Raw genomic sequence first — 18,828 nt, forward strand, 5'->3', positions numbered from 1 at the left:
TGCAAGCCAAGGCTTATGCTCTGGCATACCACCTACTGCTGAGCAGAAATCTGCTTAGAATAAGATGTTTTAGAAAAAAGCAAAAACATTGCTTATTTTAGAAATCCAAGGAGTTTGTTAGACTTTTTAAAAGTCCCAACTGAGCTATTCACTGAAGCGCCTATTGTCAGGAATTCAAAGTGAATCTAAATTTTTGGGGGGGCAAAATACAAAAACTATTTTGTCATTTTCCCTAAAATTTCAAATTTAATTTCAATTCACTTATTGACTTGGTCTATTGTTAAACTCTACTAAGTCACAAAAAGGCACCCATGAAAGTCAATACCCCTTTTGGTACAGAAGACATGTTGAGTTTCCATACCTATTTTAAATAGGTTTTGAAGTGTTTAAAACTTACTTGATTTTTAGCACTATTTTGTATTTTTGATTACCAACACATTTATTATCAGATGTACTTGTATGTTTAAAGATTTTTTAACTGCTTTAGGGCCAGATGTATGAGCAATGCAATATACTAAAACATTGCATAAAATACATTACTTCTCTTGTGCTGAGTAGGTTAAACTCTGTAGTTGATTTCAGTTGCCTCTGCTTCAAATTTTTCATTTTTGTTGCAAAACAAAACATTGTGTGCTCTAATGTTCCCTTCAGTGTTCGGTGACGTGCGGACAAGGAAAGGCTATGCGGCAAGTTGTTTGCATGGATTTCCATGGTCAGGCACTTGACCGAAATGAATGTGATCCTGAAGACATTCCTACAACTGACCAAGAATGCTCAATGTCCCCATGTCATTATGTAAACCATGATTACAGCAAGCCCCTTCATCCATTCCAAAACCTGGACCCAAGAATACGATCCAATCCTACCCCTGTAATTTTAAACAGGAACAATGGTCCTTCACAAGGTGGAAACCAATGGAGATCTGGACCTTGGGGAGCAGTAAGGACATCTTATTGTTTATTTATGTAAATAATTAGTTACAAAATTGTACGTTGCCATTGATATGCTCAATTATTTCTTGTACTAAGAAATACGATAATTTTCTATTGGCGAGCCAGCCTCTATTAAAATAAAATGTTAGTTTTCGCTAAAGAAAAACTGTGGACATTTTTTGTTAACTAAGCTGTTTACAAAATAAAATATAATTATTATAAGCAGTATTGTAAAGAAAAGACATAGTAAAGTTTTAAGATATTTTTTCATATACAAAAGGGAAGTAAAGAGAAGGCTTCTAACATACCACTTTTTTACATTAGTTTCTCTGCATAGTGTCAGCCAGTGCCTCGTTGTTATTAAACTGTATAGTTCCATACAGAGGTGTGATTGGTTTACCAGTGTTACACTTCCCACTGGTTCGTAATTAACTGACCTTGCAGTTATTATATATCAAGTGGGGAACTTTGCAATTTTAGGCTAATACATAGGTTTATTGGGTATTGTTTTGCAGTGTTCTAGCACGTGTGCTGGAGGATTTCAACGGCGTGTTGTTGTGTGCCAGGATCAAAATGGTTTTCCAGCTGGTAATTGTGAAGAGAGAAGTAAACCTATGGAACAGCAATCCTGTGAATCTGGGCCATGTCCTCAATGGGCCTTTGGTCAGTGGGGAGAAGTGAGTATCTCTCAGACACCTTCCATTAAATCAGTCCTGTATATTACCATCATTAAAATGCTTCTCCGCAAAACAAGAGTCCATTCAGCAAACATATATGGGGTTATTCACTAAAGTCCAAATGGCCTGTACCAAATGGGACAAAGCCATTCAAACTGCAAATCTGGACATTACTTGCACTATCCAGATTTTGCAATTCACCCTGCGATTGGACCTAAATTTCTGCTGGATTTCAGCCACACAGCTAAAATCCAGACTTAATGCTTCAAATCCGGATCCGCATGCTTCAAATTTGAGCCAATATTTAAAAAAGAAATATGAACTATTTGCCCACTGACTGTGCTTGCAGCAAACAGACGAATAGTTAAAACACCCTCAGTAGTGCAAGGTTTCATTATGGGGCAATTAGCCAGCTGCCAATAGTTTAAAAGAATAAAAATAAGACCCATATATTACTATATGGGAGGCTTGAAACCTCACTATGCCCCCACCTGGCATGTAACTGGTAGGAACTTATCCATCATATGTTTAAAGCATGCAACTGGACAACCATTGCTGTACCAGTCACAATAAAGGCCCCATCACATGGGCATGGAGTCTGTTAAATTACAGGGGAATACCCTTGGGTGGCTGTGTTTAATATAAATAATGGGGAGTGATCAGATCACTTTCCACCCTTCTTCCCCTACCTGTGATCGGCAGATTATTATTTAATAAAAGCAAAGAGGGCACCCTAATGTCCACCTCCTCTGGTCAGCTATTATAACATAAGGAGGGGAACCTAATATTAAACCTGGCTCATGGCTCATGGGGGCCCTAATTATAATATTCAAGTATGGAGGGCCTAGTGATCTAGTGTCCTATATTATATTTATGGCCCCCCACCTGCCACCAATGGTTGAGGCTAATAGCCCACACTAGCTCCTCCCGACTTGAATAAAATATTGTTTTTACTTTTACAATGTGGCCTTGCACTGCCAAGTGGCTAGCAGCCAGCGGGCAAATAATATTTAAAATTATCATTCGTTTGCAAAAAGGAAGTGAATTATAATGTGTTAATATGCATTCTGCTGGTCATTGTTTGGCTTTAAACTAGTGCTTTTAAAGTTCCCGAATCCTATATTTTGTAAAGAATTCTGTTGTGAGAATTACCAATTCTAATCTGGTCACTGAACACATCCGGACGATTGCTGTAAATGTGCTCGACCCGACTGAATTCCAACCAGAATTGGCTTTAGTTAAAATGAGAATTGATATTGCCGTCGCAATTCTGTTATTTTTCAATAGATTTTGTCCACCCAAACAAAATACTGTGTTTAGTGAATCAATCTGTTAGTAAAAACTAATAAAATATGCCATTGGTACACCCACTGATCTTTTTACGTAATAGTAATGTTCCATCTAACATTAAAAAGGATATTACAATCTCACAGTCAATATTTATAGACATGTTAATTACTGCCTAAAAACCATTAGCGATATTGACAATCAAATCACAGTTTAGGCCGAGCTCGACTTTGGTGGCATACGTAGCGGAAAGAAAGGTTTCTTGTGTAATCTTGATTCTGATTGTTTTGATACTAGCTGAAAGTCAGAAAAAACATTATTAATTGGTTGATAAAGCTGGATCCATCTCTTATTGGTATTTGAGTGGTATTAGATATTAGTTATTTAGGTATTTGAATTTATCACTCAATTTTTGCTTTTTTTTCAGTGTTCTAAAAAATGTGGTGCTGGGATCAGGACTAGACTAGTAGTCTGTCAGAGGCCAAATGGAGAAAGATTTAATGATCTGAGCTGTGAAGTACTTGAAAAACCTCCGGATCGTGAACAGTGCAATGTACATAGCTGTCCTCCAGATTCTGGATGGAACTCTGGTCCTTGGAGCTCGGTACGACCATAAATTATTCTAACTATTATTATAATAATAACTAATGTTTTTTTAAAAGGACCAAGGTGTTAAATGTTTTTGTTTTTTTGTTTTTTAGTTTTTCTCTTTTTTGTTCACTGCACTTAGCAATGGTTTAAGCTCTATTTTTATATTGTCCATATAAAGCCATTTTTCTAAAACACATAATAGAATACCATTCAAATTTATGAATAATGTATTGAGGTGAAAAGTAGTTTTTGGTAGATAGTAGTAACTTAATTGTGTGTATTACTTGAATGAAGGAAACTATGTGGTTTTACAGCTATAATAGAGCTCAGATCATGGCAAAGCAATTATTTGCTCTTAGTAATGGAACTCAAGGTTCAAGGGTTCATTTGTTCAACCTGTAGGTTATATTCAGAATTTAAATTCTATCAAAGTATGATAGAACAATGACCATGTGTTGTTTGCCCTCTTATTTGTACACAAAACAATTTTAGTATTATATATATATATATATATATATATATATATGTATATATATATATATATATATATATATATCAGCTAAAACAATGAGGATTTCACATTAGATATTTCATTTTTTTAATTGGTGCTGTTTTTGTTAATTCAGTGTTTTTCAGGATGTCAGACTAGCATTTTTTTACGTTAAGTTTGATTTTGGATTTATTTGTTTTTTTTGTTTTGTTTTTTGCATGATTACAGCTTTGCTTTTTCTTTGTCTTTGAATTGAAAAGGAGCAGTTTAATGAAAATATAGTATTAGGTTGCTTATGTCCAACCTTTATTTTATAGACTTTTTTTCTTCTAGACTAAGTATGTCAGTTAACCATTCTGTGTGTTTACTGTATACATTGCAATGCATTCACAATTTCATGTTGGTGCTAAATTACTTTCATTTGTATACAACTATTTTTATAATACAATTATAAGCAGGTATATTGGCTTACGTAGGATTTGGGATTGTACATAAATGTCAGTATATGTAAATTTGATTAACTCAGAGTTCTGTGGCAAACATCGCTGTATATACCATTTTCATATATAGTATATATTTTTATGTATCTATACATATGTAGATATATATACTGTTTCCTTTTGATGCACTTTATAAAAAAATATTTGTATTATAATGGACTCCTGTTTAGGCATGGTGTAAAAAATTATATTGCAGATGCTTCAGATGACATCCCTAAGTAATGTATCTACTGTCATTGTACCTCAAATATTAATGTGCATATTTAATTGTGAAAGAAATGAATTTCAATTGTAGTTACATGGCGCTATACCATCGCAAGATGTCTAGGTCTATTTGTGCATTTAAGTAAAGGTTTTTCTTTTTTTCTTCCTGAAAACATGGGTGCTAAATCAATTTGTAAGTATATTATTTTTTTAAAGGCAGTTGTTTTTCCGAACAAAATTGTTGGGGGCTATTGTGTTATTTCATAAGCTTCTTGACAATTTATGAATACTTAATAACAAGCTTTACCATTTGCTTACGCATGGAATTCAGAATTCTGAAAAAAACAAAAAAATGTAAACGTTGATGCATCCATTTTGTAGAAGCAAACTAAATATTTTTGAATCACGCGTTTGGTTTTGTTGTGCTGTGTTTGTAGCACATTTCTGTCCTACTTTATGTTAAAAAAAAAAATATTGTATTCACCATTTCCACCACAGATTATTGTAGTGGTTATGTTGCAAGGAGTTTTATTTGCTAAACCACTCAATGTGTCAAGAACCAGAAGGCACTGCACCAAAAGATGACTTTTATAAAATAAAAAAAAAGACCTTGTATCATACAAATTCACAGTATGTACAAGCAACTTTTGTGTGAATGATCATTTGGACAATCTTTGAGTCATAAGCGTAACATAGCTCAACATCTATTAGTTCGTGTTCAATTTACCCTTCAATTTAATATTTTTGGCTAAGCTTTTCAAATGAATTAATATTTAATAACATTTTCAGAATTCACCTTTAGCATCTTCAATACCAAAAACAAGCATTAACGTTTTATGTTTTTTGCAGTATAAAATTTAGTCCATAAAGCCTTACTCACTTTCATTTATTCAATAGTTATGATTACAAGCCTCTAGAGCAGGGGTTCTAAACCTTGTCCTCAAGGACCCCCTACCAGTCCAGGGTTTAGGGATTACCTGGTTGTGTCTAAGGTGTTTAGAAAAAGAAAAAAAAGCACCTTAGAGTCTAAGGTGTTTTTTTTCCCCTTTTTCTAAACACCTTAGACACACCCAGGTAATCCCCAAATCCTGGACTGGTTTTGGGTCCTGAGGACTGGGTTGAGAACCCCTGCTCTAGAGAAAAACAGAAGCTAGTAGTCTCTGAAAATGTCAGCTCGTCCCCAGCTTTCACACAGTAGAGGAAGTTTCACTGGGTGATAGCATTCTTACAGTCAGGGAAGGAGAATAAAAAGTTAAATCCACAAACCGTTTTATTATTTTCATCAACGGCTTATAATATTTTACAAGTTGAAATAAATGTCATGTGGTAGCATGTATTCGTGACCTGCTCTAGGCAGAGAAAGATCATTCTGCTTTAGTATTATGTAATTTTTTTTAAAAAAAGGGAATGAATTCCACACAAATAAATTAGGAACATAGTTTGCTATATAAATAGAACAGTGCAATGTCTAGGATACTGTAGCCAGATTTCTGAACAGCAACACAAGCAATTACCTTAATCCAGTGGAGAAGCAGTACTTTAAGATGTACTTCCTTATACAAGATTTTTCTAAAATCAGTTTGCTTGCTCTTGTAGTTATTTTTATTTCATTTTTTTTTTTTATAATTTTGTCTATCCTCTAAAATAAAACTAAAGTTTATCTAGAGGAAGGAAATAATACACAATTAAAAGGTTCTAATGGACAGTTTTAAATAATATACATTTTCCCATTCCAACAATGAATAAAAACTAAAGCACAAAATAAGCCACTCTCCTTGTTGGATTAGGCATATTGTCCTGTTCTAGTCATATATGGTTAGTGTCAATTCCCATGCCTCCAAGGTCTCCAATTCTCTCTCCCATTTTTACCTCACTTGGTTCTCCCCCTAATTTTAATTTTAATTTTAATTTCCCATTTTCTTGTTCTCTGCAAATTTTCTTTTTCTACTATGTAAATATTTTATTTCAATGTATTTGATGGATTTTATATACTTTTTAAATAAAGATTGTAAAAAAGCCGCTAATTACTAAATGGAAAAAGACTTGATGAAAATAAATTCTATGTGCTTTTTGTATATCGGGGTTGGACAAATGTAGATTCCCAATAGACAAGACTAAAAATCTTCAGTCATGGAACAGCTGGGGATCTATATACTTATCACCCTTGTTTTGATAATGAAAATAAAGCATGGGGTCGATGATTTTTTTTCCCCATACATATAACAAGCATTCTTTATACGGTCTTATTACATTTGTTGTCCACATATCATGTCATTTAACCAAAGGATTCCTAGGGTCATACCATAAACTAATTTGAAAAGTAAAAGAGAATTAAAAAGAAATGAAAATGAATACGTCTTCACCATTCCAACTCTAATCTGCCACGATAACTCAATCACAATACATGTTCATTGCTGTCACATGAATAGTTTCTCCCTTATCTTGTACAGGAGATAACTCTCTCATGTTAAACATCGGCCAGTAATCAACAGAGCTACAATCTAACAAATACAGTAATGTAATTCTACAGTAACTAGAGTAAGATAGTTTGTACAATTGTACTGTAACTACGTAGTGTCACCTAGTAACAGATATATCGAAGGATATTCTAATCTAATGTACACTTAAAAAAATACACACATACCATGTCTTGTTTTTATTCTGTAACAATTTATTGATTTTGCAAGCAGCCAAATAATAATCATGATACAATGTACATGTTGTAATTAACTGTCTGAACCAAGACAGTATACCACTAGTGTTTTTATCAGCATCCTCAGAAAAAACAAACATTACACGTTTTTATGCTTAATATTATTTTTTTTTCATGCAACAGGTTTATCGTAACTTAAATTGGCTTTTTTTCAAAACCTTAGTTTTGAGTGGCTGCAACTTTAAAATATGCGCGTGTTTCTACCTCATTTTGTTGTACTACGTGCTACAAGTTGTGACAGTGAGAAAATAAAACACGTTTGGTGAAAATTTGTAAAACAGGGTCAGGGAAATATAGCCTTTTTTATACGCTTGTTTGTTTATCTCTAGTGATGTCCCGAACAGTTCGCCGGGAACCATTCGCCGGCGAACATAGCGTGTTCGTGGTCGCGAACACGCACGATTTTCGGTCCGCCCCCTATTCGTCATGGAGGTGGGAGGATCTGGGAGGGAGGGTCTGCTGCTGATTGGCTGGAATGTGTCTGCTGACTGTGAGGTACATGGTCAAAGTTTACTCAATGATGACGAATAGGGGGCGGACCGAACATCGCGCGCGAACACGCTATGTTCGCCGGCAAACGGTTCCCAGTGAACTGTTCGGGACATCACTATTTATCTCCCATGATGCTCTTTCTGCTGGAAGGCTAGCAGAGCATCATGGGAGCCAAAAATGCCTTTCAGGGCGATTTCGATTTTTTTTTTTTTATCTGATGATTTCAAAGACAGACATGCGTCTGATCACACTTACATCAGATATATCACACATTTCGGAACTTGCTCTCCTTTTGCTAGTGCAGCTGTTCGCACGTTCATTTGATGTAGAACGTTGAACTGACCAGTTTGTTGTTCACAGAAGAGCATAATATAGACTGAAACATCTCAGTCCCTCAGATTTATGTATGTATTTATGTAATAAAATGTATTTATTTTTCCAGTATTGTAATTTAAGTTTATATTAATATTCATACCTTTTACAGTGTTCTATGTCCATGTAAACATTAAATAAATGTAGAATGTTACAACATGTGTTATATTTTTCCTTGCATACTATGAGTCACTATTAAAGTGTTGTGCTGGTTATATTTGATCTAATACCAGTGATATTCAGAGTTGCACATACAATAAAAAATAGAAGCCTACAAATGCCAAACCCCCACTTATGTTTTATTAATTTCAATATAATTCTTAGCATTTTTCATTCTGCCTTCCATACCTACTCTCTTTTTAATTTCAAATATCTTATCAATATGATCAGTGAATTGATAGTTTTGAATTTTTTATTTTATTTTTCAGAAAAACTACATAGAGAAAGGTATCTCATTAGTTAGCACATGCTTGTGACGTGGGTTAACCTTTTCAAAGTAGAATAGTCTTTGCTTTTTCCATTGTTCACCAATATTTTTTATTTTCCTATTAAACAAGTCCTATGTTTACTAGAATCAGTGTTCCGGTGGGTTTACTAGTATCAAGGCCTTATCTATCTACTTCGTCAGGGATTTAGGCCTTAATTTAATTATTTTTGGATACATTTTTCAGATTATCAAAATATGTTTGGAAAGCTTTTTAAATACTTATCTACCAATATTTCCATCAACTTTAATGGTGATTTTTGTGGGTAAATCATTTGAAAAGTTGATCATTAGAAAATCTAATTAGCAAATATTCAATGGAAGCCTCAGTTTGAAGGGACCAGTTTTGGCCCATTAGTATAATAGTTTCCAAACTAAACTTGGATCAATTTAGGTGGAAACTTGTAATTACAAGAATATTGTGTGCATTGACACTTTAAGAGTTAAATCCTGAAAAATATAAGCAAATCTACAAGAATTGTTCTTCCTGTGTCTTATCGAAAGGCATTAGTGGTGTTTGAGGGTATTTTTTTTATATATATATATATATATATATGTTTTTAAAAATGGAAATAAAAACGCTCTTTGTTTCAGAAAAATGATGTTGTCAATTGTAAATGTAGTACTTTAAGGTCAAAACAAGTTAATTCAATTTAGAAACACATATTAAAACAATTAAAAACTGTTATAGCTGGTACTTACCTACAACATTAGGGCATATACTTATTTATAATCATAATAACCATTTTCACTTTTTTCTTACATATCTCTAACAGTCAAGTGTACAGTAAACCCTTATGGAAGTTACATTAACAGTTGAAAAATTAGAATAGATTTAGACATCTGGTAGAGTTGAATCTTATATTTGCTGAACACTACATATTTACCAGGGGTAGATTATTTGCGTTCACCAGGTTGAGTGCTATATAACCCCTATATTCCCCATATTTAAAAAGAAATCTAGAGTTAATCTGGAAAACTTTTCTTTGGCTGTTAAATAAATATTTCTTTAAATATGTTTTGCAGTGAACATGCTTATATATTGTTAAAGAGGTAATTTTGCGATGGGGAGCAATCCTCAATGAATTATAGCTAATGAATCATTGGTTTCCATGGTGATTGTCTTAATTTTTAGAACTTTGCACCACTTTTCTGACCACACTGATAATGTTTAATACCCTATTGCTGTCTTTGTTAATCTGTCACACTGTATCCATGATCTCTATAGCTTGTCTTTGTAAGTTGTTCACAAACCATCACAGTTTCAGTAGTCTTGTCCAAATTCTTTGACGACGCCAACAATCATGTCTTCATAGCATTTTACACATGTGCAGTAAATCAAACCAGGAATCATCTCAAAATGCAGTGTGGAATGCACCTTGCCAATATATCATACATGTACTACAGGTGTACAAATTGACAGGCCAACTATCTCAATAGGTCTTCGGTTTGGCCCAGGGACCAGCTATACACAATATTCTCAAATGCTTGTACTTACAGGAAAGGTTCTGCATCTGCATGATACATAGAGCTTCCTATGTCGTGTTTCTGTATGTCAGGGTAATTATAGGAGCTCTCGTATTATTAGTATCCTCAGATACATACTGTGTTGTGTTAGTGTACACACTATTAACTTAACAGTTTGCCTGGCAGACAAACTAAAAATTAACTAGAATCTGTTAATTTATGCTGATTGTTAGAATGAATCACATTCAGCTAACTCCTGAATTACCAACAAGTTTAGAAAGTACTTGACATGAATGAGTAACCTTTGTTAGCCAAGGTTCAGTTTTGTAAATCAGTTCAGTAGACTTGGCATTTTTTTCAGTTTGGTTGTTGTGCCCTGCATTTTTTTTTTTAGTCATTTAGCAAATTGCTGTTTTGTGTTTAAATTCGTAAATAACCACTCATTCGTTTCAGTTTTCCTCTTCAACCTTCTTATTTTTTCCCTGTAATTAAGACTGCATAAGCTCTTAGCCGCCCTCTCGTTCAAACCTTTTACTTCCCCTTTTTTTCATTGCCTACATTAAATTTATAATGAATATAGGGTCTTTCTTCATTAGCAATTCCCTAAGAAGATCATAGGCCTCCCTCTTTGGAAGGTTCCCTCACATTTTTTAATCCTTGTGTCCACCATTTATTTGATACACCATTCATATAATAATGATTCGGAACATTATGGGTGCAGTGACCTCGCCCTTGTTTTGTATATGTATCACTATCTGAATAAGCTTCCACTTTGTGTATCCCTTTTATCTTCTTTCTTGTACTGTTACAGTTTAATGTATTATGTTTTTATTAAAACATCTGAAACAAAGAATTCTCAAAGTATCCAAACCATGTTATATTAAAAAAAAAAAAAATGGAAAATTCATAACTGAAATATCCAAGTCTACTGTTTTTTTTTTTTTTTTTTACTTTTTTTCTGACCACAAAGTATTGATGAATTGCTATTGAAATATACCACACATTATCACACAAACTGTAAAATACCAAATAAAATATCCCTCACAAGATTGCTACAAGGGCATATGTTGGATATCTCTGATGTTTAATTAGCCCCACTCTATCCTCACACAGATAACTTATTTACCGATATTCACACATGTGTAATTGTGCACACACTAAATTACCTGCACTTACAATTTGTTAAAATTGTGTTTTGTCCATGTAATAAGCCACGATCTCCCTCACACACAATTAATTAGATCTCCACATTCACTTTAGCCACACATTAATTTACCTAATTAATAACACACAAGGACAAACTTACTTTACCTGTCATGCTGTCATACCCAAAAAGACACTTTCTGTCATCCCAAATTACCTATACCCTCTCACATATACATAACAAATCAGCCACACTCAGACAAACACATGCTTAACTGCAGAACTATCTCTCACAGATGTGTGCCTTACTTTGACACAAATATATAGAACTAGTCACAAGCTGTCTCAAACACATAATAATTTTGTACTGGAACACTGATTACATGACGTAAACATCAATACAGATCTGCAAATGTGAAGAAATGCATTATAGGTAAAATACACTCCTACAAATTTGAATTTTCTTGAAATTAGTGGCCAGGTGACAACTAAAGCATAAGTACTGGTCACCAGGGCTAAACATCGGATATGTTTCACTAGGACTCCCTCTCTGCCTGTACCGTGTTGCACGAAAGGGGTCTACACTAGTTTACAGGTCTTCTGTCCACTTAGTAGACATCAGATCCAGACAATGATGCTAGAATTTAGCAGTTCAGATTATATTGTAATGCCTCTGCCTCTGCTAATTTGTGTACATATATGGACAGTTCATAATGCTAGTCTCTCCATGGTACGGACCTTGTCGAATTCATTTTATCAAGCATAAAAATGTTTAATTTTTGCCGCCTGACTAGATGAGAAATATTTTGGCATAGCGTTAAAGAGGTATCATATGAACCATTTTTTGTTGTTTCAGATAACATCTTATTTGGGGAAAAAATAAAATAGTCACAGGTTTCTCTTTACATGAATAAACATAAAAACAACATTCCTAACTAATGATTATGATTAACTTTATATGACCAGGCTTACGATCCTGTGTATTTACAACTTGAAGACATGATATTTTTTAAGTCTATAAGTAATTCTTATATTTGCATCTTAAATTTTAAAACCCTCCTTGAAAGTTATTGATAACAAAAAATAAAAAAAATAGATGCTGATAGCATGCAGTGTCTGCAGCCAATCAGAATCAGTGATTTGCCGAGTAGATCCAACCATTCATTGTGGATGGAACAGGAAGTGGGTGTGTAAACTCTTTGATAATGATGAATGCTGAAATAGTTTTAAAAATTGTCAACACACATTATAGGCAGTGATAGAATTATAATAGAAAGTGTCTGACCATGACCATGACAATCTCATGATTAAACTGATATGCTTGCCCTCATTTTTTCCCCGCTCTATTTGGGCAGAAAGCTCCACACATGTTCTGCCATCACCAATGATGAACTACATCATCTTAATGCATTTTCATAAGGTGTTTAGACAGAATAAATACTTTAGGTGTTATTGTCCCATGAGATGGACTGCTTGGTGGAACATGGTGAGAGATTTTATGGATGTGCTGTGTTTGCTGTAGTTTTATTAAATTGACGGTGTTTAAACATGAATTTACCTATAACAATGTGTGCATGTTTATTACAGATGATGATAGTTTGTTTGGCAAACACTTACATACATAATGTTGCATTGTCCCAACATTATGAGCAATGATAGAAAAACGTCAGCATCTAATCTATGAAGTTTATGGTGTACCGAGTTCTCAGTGCTGATTTTATTATTACTTCTATTTGTGTCTTTCTGCTTGTTAGTGAGAAGTCCATGTAAGCTGTCACATTAAGGTGTTAAATGTGTGTGGGCTAATAAGTGAGGAATTAAAGGAACTCTATAGTCACCTAAATTACTTTAGCCAAATAAAGCAGTTTTAGTGTATAGATCATACCCCTGCGATTTCACTGCTCAATTCACTGTCATTTAGGAGTTAAATCACTTTGTTTCTGTTTATGCAGCCCTAGCCACACCTCCCCTGGCTATGATTGACAGAGCCTGCATGAAAAAAAATCTGGTTTCACTTTCAAACAGATGTAATTTACCTTACATAATTGTATCTCAATCTCTAAATTGAACTTTAATCACATACAGGAGGCTCTTGCAGTGTCTAGCAAGCTATTAACATAGTAGGGGATAAGAAAATCTTAATTAAACAGAACTTGCAATAAAGAAAGCCTAAATAGGGCTCTCTTTACAGGAAGTGTTTATGGAAGGCTGTGCAAGTCACATGCAGGGAGGTGTGACTAGGGTTCATAAACAAATGGATTTAACTCCTAAATGGCAGAGGATTGAGCAGTGAGGCTGCAGGGGCATGTTCTATACACCAAAACTGCTTAATTAAGCTAACGTTGTTCAGGTGCCTATAGTGTCCCTTTAAGTTAAACTGTTAATCTGATCCCATCCTCTGGTTATCTGATTTCTGAATATTGTGATACTGTTTGTTGATGTTGCTTTTTATTATGATTCAATAAAAATGTGTCCAATTTTTCCATCTCTTGAATCTAAGGAATGTTGTCGTTCTTATGTCATCATATCATGTGGCTATGCATGTTTATGGCTAATTGATGATAATTGAAGGTACCGTCTTTTGTGACTGTATAGTTGAAAATGTAAACCTCTTCAGCAATTTCTCTTTAGTGGCTGGTAAAGTTTCTTCAGCCATGTTCACCACTTGGATGTGGTTGGTCAGGAAGATCGAAGGTGATCCATATTAAAACTTGTATACCTGCTATTTCTTTTACATGACCTATGATAATTCCATGGTCACTTGTGTTGAAAGATATGGGGAGATATAATAGAATAAGGGCAAAATTCTTACCTTCATTAAGCAGGTTCAATATGTCCTCTCATATTTTTGTAAGAGCTAGTTATATGATTTAGCCACAGAACAAATATCCACTTCTGACAAGTCAGTACAAAATGCACTCAACATTTGATTTAGCTTGCTTGTCTAAATTTGTTCACCATTAAATAGAAAATAAAAATAGTCTGTTTTGTTTGCTATAAAATGTATTATAAATATGTAAAATGTATTCAAATCTACACTAAATTAGATTATAATTCAATTTAAAAGATGTGTCCATCTTGAGACATACAAAATTACGAGTCCTAATTTGCTGTACTGAACATTCCATCTGGTTAATTTGGAAAATCTGTCAAATGTACATTACAAAATCTAATTTACTTATATCGTTATCCTTATTTTTTTAAACTGTTATAAATATATAACATCCAAAAAAATATTGTTGCCAAATGTAGTTCTTTTGAAGTCCTGGCATTAGAACTATTGTTTTTTGCAACTATCAGATGATAATTTAAAAAAGTAGAGCAATCTGATTATGTACATCAACATTTTGAAAATGTGCAGTGTTCTCGATCAGGACATAATGATGCAAGGTCCTGGCATGTTTACACCTGTATGTCTTAGTACTTTGACTTTGTGTGGTTCCATATAGTGATAAGTAGAAGAAACACATTATGCACCTACCTTGATTTTTTTTTTGGTCTTCAGAAGCAGAAATAGAGTTCTCTAATTTCATTATTTTTTTATTGGCTTGCAAAGTCATCTAATTCAAAGATAGATTATATCTCTCTGACCTTCAGTGTTATAATATCCTTTAGAGTACTCTGCAGTTTCAATTTGTTACAAATGATTTATTTTGGCAGAGTGACAATACTCTGGATATTTTGTTCAGATTGTTAGAAATTATAACGAGGGCCCTCAGACTAAAAAAAGATGGCTATGTCTACAACTCTTAAATTTGGACAACTCTGCCTTAAACTGCTAGTTGCACTATGAAATGAACAATTATGTCGACTTTCATAGCTCTCTGAATAGGGTTAAACAACAGAGGACAGCAGAATGTATTTTTTACCCTAAGAGATGAATACATGGTTCTACCATTCAATGCCACTGTGAAACATATAGGTGTCTTTGACGGCTTACAATAAACAAGGTGATTTATCTACCTGTTCTGGGAACAAATGCATGAGATTTAATTGCACAAGACTCATTCAGTTTTAGTTGCTAGATTAAACACCATTAGTACAGTTGCTTTTGGAAGTTGTGGACCCCTTACGTGCATTTGTAGCATCACCAATTACTTGCACTTGCTGCTGGGCCTCACAAGCAATGACCCATAACATTGAATGGTGATCACACCATGGAGAGAATTGCTGTTTCATAAAGCCCAACCATTGTGATCTATTGAAAGACCCCTGATTAAGGGGAAAAAGGGTCACAAAAGATTTCACTCTTTTCAACTTGACATTTTCACATTCTCATCATTTTAGCCCCTCAGATGTTTTTCAGCTTGTCCCTTTCTGGGCCCTCCATCTCTTTTCTTGTCCTGTCTCTCTTCATTTTGATTCACTCACCCTGTCGTCCTCATTTCACTAGATTGACCAATACATATGTAAAAGAATACAGGGGCATTCTGTTTTCTTCTCTGTCTGTTGATTAAAGAAAAAATTTTCAAAGTCGATCCTCAGGACCCCCAACAGTGCAGGCTTTCAGGACATCTCCACCATGATCACAGATTTATTTTTCCACTGCTGGGAAATGTAGCTAAAAGGGACAACTTTTCCTATGAGAAGATGCACTGATAAGAAAATAGATTTTATAACAGTAGTTACATTTCTTAAAGATACAGTTTATTGAACTCTCCTTTTTGTTTCACCAGTTTATATAAATTGTCCTAAATCCCATCGCCAAATGTAATTTTTTTTGATGAGTGTGTCTCATCAAAACAAAATCATGTGACACAAGAGCGTGTCTTTTCTTCTACACCACCTTTAGAGAACATAAGAGAACACTGCTAGACGATTAAAAAATACATTAATCATTTTAGAATCTTTGTATTAAAAAAAATTAGTTTAGTTCTTCTTTTGTTTACATTACATATTACACATAGATCATGAAAAGCTGACGTTAAAACGTAAAAATTCTATAACTCAATTTGATACCTCCTAATTTTGCATTGTATAAATAGTACTTTAAAATATTTAATTTTTTTTTTAAAAATGATTAGTAAAAAACCATACTTGCCTCCCAAGTTTAGTGCTAATATTCTGCAAAGTGAAACAGCTCTCAAAATACTCCCATAACAGAAATTGCCTCCACCAATCAGTAGGCTTTTATCTATGTTTATTTTTTCTTATCCCGTAAACTCCTATAATAATCCTTTTTGGCTAGCCCTCAGTCAAATTTACATTTTATTAGCATCAGAGGAAATGTAGTTCATAGCCATTTGGTGTGCCATCACTGCAGGCAAGTGACATTTTCGAGACCTGCTGTAAGAGATCCGTGTTCCACTGATCAGCCCTTCATAGTGACAGAAAGACCCTTGATTATTTAAAAGACTAAACTGATCCAACTATGTTTCTTTGTAGGTTTGATTTTTGTTTTATTGCTTTTTTTTGTTTTTTGCTTTTCATTTATAATATATATATGCTGATACATTAAAAAACTTATGTACAAGTTGTATGCAAAATACATTAGCCAGTTTGTAGCTAAGTGTAGGCTGCAATCCCATATGTACAGATGACTGCCTTTAGCCAAGTGATAGTATTTAATCAATGTGGACATTAAAGTTCACATTGTCCAGTTATTTATCAATGTGGACATTAAAGACCACATTGTCCATATAAATTTAAAGTCTCTTGGTATTTTATCAATCTGCACTCCCACAGATGACAGCAGATTATTTAGAATGTCCATAATTAAGGAATTTGACTGTATTATTATTTTTAATTTAAAAAAAAAATTACACCTACTGCATGGACTCAGGTGTATTGTTGCCCATCTTCATTCATTTTCCTGATGCTTATGGAAATATTGAGATACATAAACTGTATAACATATCTCCACGCATTTTAGTTGCAATGGATTAACAATTTTAAATGTACATACTGTCATTTTTTAAATTATCCTCGAAATGCGTTTTTTTTTACACAGGCTTACTGATTTGCCTTATCATTTATTCTTATTTTTCCTGAAAAATAAAATAAAATCTGTTAGAGTGATCAAAGAAATAGTTGGAGGTGCAGACGTTACCTCTTTACATCATCGAGCCTTACATCTTTACATCAAATGAGTACAGTTTGCTCACTTCAAAGTTTCGAAGTCTTGCAAAATGTTTTAGCAGCATAACTATAAACTGTGTGAACGGCAACATTTCACCTCTGCATTGTATCCATTTTCATAGTTTATAAAAAATGCCTGACAAACCAGAGACATCTGAATGGTGTGTAGCTCATTGTGTCAAAAACACCAGTCTGTAGTCTGTGCAATCTTCTGTGAGATTTGTAATTGTTACATTGTTGTTAGAACAAATTTGCTTGTGTAAATATGATGTGGGAACTTAGCAAAGGGATATTTGCATTTTCTTTCTCGTGGAAAAATTTAGCAAAAAAATCACTGTTCAAACGTCGGTGACCGGATTTCACCTTTAAAGGGGTCTTGTGACCTAAAATGACTTTACAGGATTTAAAGGGACAGCGTAGTGTAGTCAGATTTTGTTTTGGTTTTTCTTAAAATTAGTGAAGTAAACCATGATTTGGTTCAGTAAGATTTTGTGCACAGAGAGATAGGGGTCTCATTTAGAAAACAACAATATCTTTAGCCCCTTAAGGACACATGCCATGTGTGACATGTCATGATTCCCTTTTATTCCAGAAGTTTGGTCCTTAAGGGGTTAAAGGGGCAGTTCTGGTGTGAAGGTAAGTACTTTATCTATGATGTTTCAACTGAAAAGAGTACTTATCTATATAATAAATTATATGTTCATTACCTATGAAGGGTTTGAGTTAAAGTGAGCCTGTTATGACAAGCTTACTTCAAATGAGCACTCAAGGAATCTGAATACCTTAGATAGTAATGCTTAAACTTCAAAGCATCAAATTAATTTTACTGTACTGATGGTGCAAACAGCACCTTGAAATTGCTCTCAGCTGTGACTTAGACCTGTACCAATTTGTAAATATTGCTGCAGTGCTAAGAAAGCCCCTCAGAGCTGTCAATCAAGCAGTCACAATTCTCTTTTGTGGCAGCCTGATATTAATTGTGTACAACTTTTGCACATGGTGTGTACAGCTCTCACTTCTCGCAGGCATAAACAGTCACCTTGGTTGTGTGTTAACTGATCGCAGGCATGAAATGGTTGATGTCACTTTACAGAGCAGTTACACTCATCCTACACAACATATGTAGATTATTTTTAAGAATTGTTATTTATTTTCGTATTATTTTTTTTAAATGCCATATCTACGTAATAAGTTAAAATATATAGGGGGTAATTTTACTCCATAGAACACTTGCTTGCTAATATGCATATTTAATTTGTACTTACCTTGTTTGATATCCATATTTTTTTGGGGGGAGAGATAAAATCAGCAGAATTTAATTTCACTTTCACGCATACATGTGCTGTCACACTCAGTGCTACACTTATACACTTGTAGACTAAAGCAAATAAATATATA

General features: G+C 34.0%; 1 protein-coding gene across 1 annotated transcript in view; it reads left to right on the top strand.

Moving 5' to 3' along the window:
- The window catches only part of ADAMTS9 (ADAM metallopeptidase with thrombospondin type 1 motif 9), a 220,810-nt gene that overhangs the window by 132,726 nt on the left and 69,256 nt on the right, over window positions 1-18,828 (top strand). The window contains exons 26-28 of the mRNA XM_063426827.1: window positions 652-939; window positions 1,448-1,609; window positions 3,324-3,500. Of these exons, the coding sequence (XP_063282897.1) occupies window positions 652-939; window positions 1,448-1,609; window positions 3,324-3,500 (627 nt within the window). The remainder of the gene's footprint in view (window positions 1-651; window positions 940-1,447; window positions 1,610-3,323; window positions 3,501-18,828) is intronic.

This window comes from Pelobates fuscus, chromosome 7 (assembly GCF_036172605.1).
Source record: "Pelobates fuscus isolate aPelFus1 chromosome 7, aPelFus1.pri, whole genome shotgun sequence".
NCBI lineage: Eukaryota > Metazoa > Chordata > Amphibia > Anura > Pelobatidae > Pelobates > Pelobates fuscus.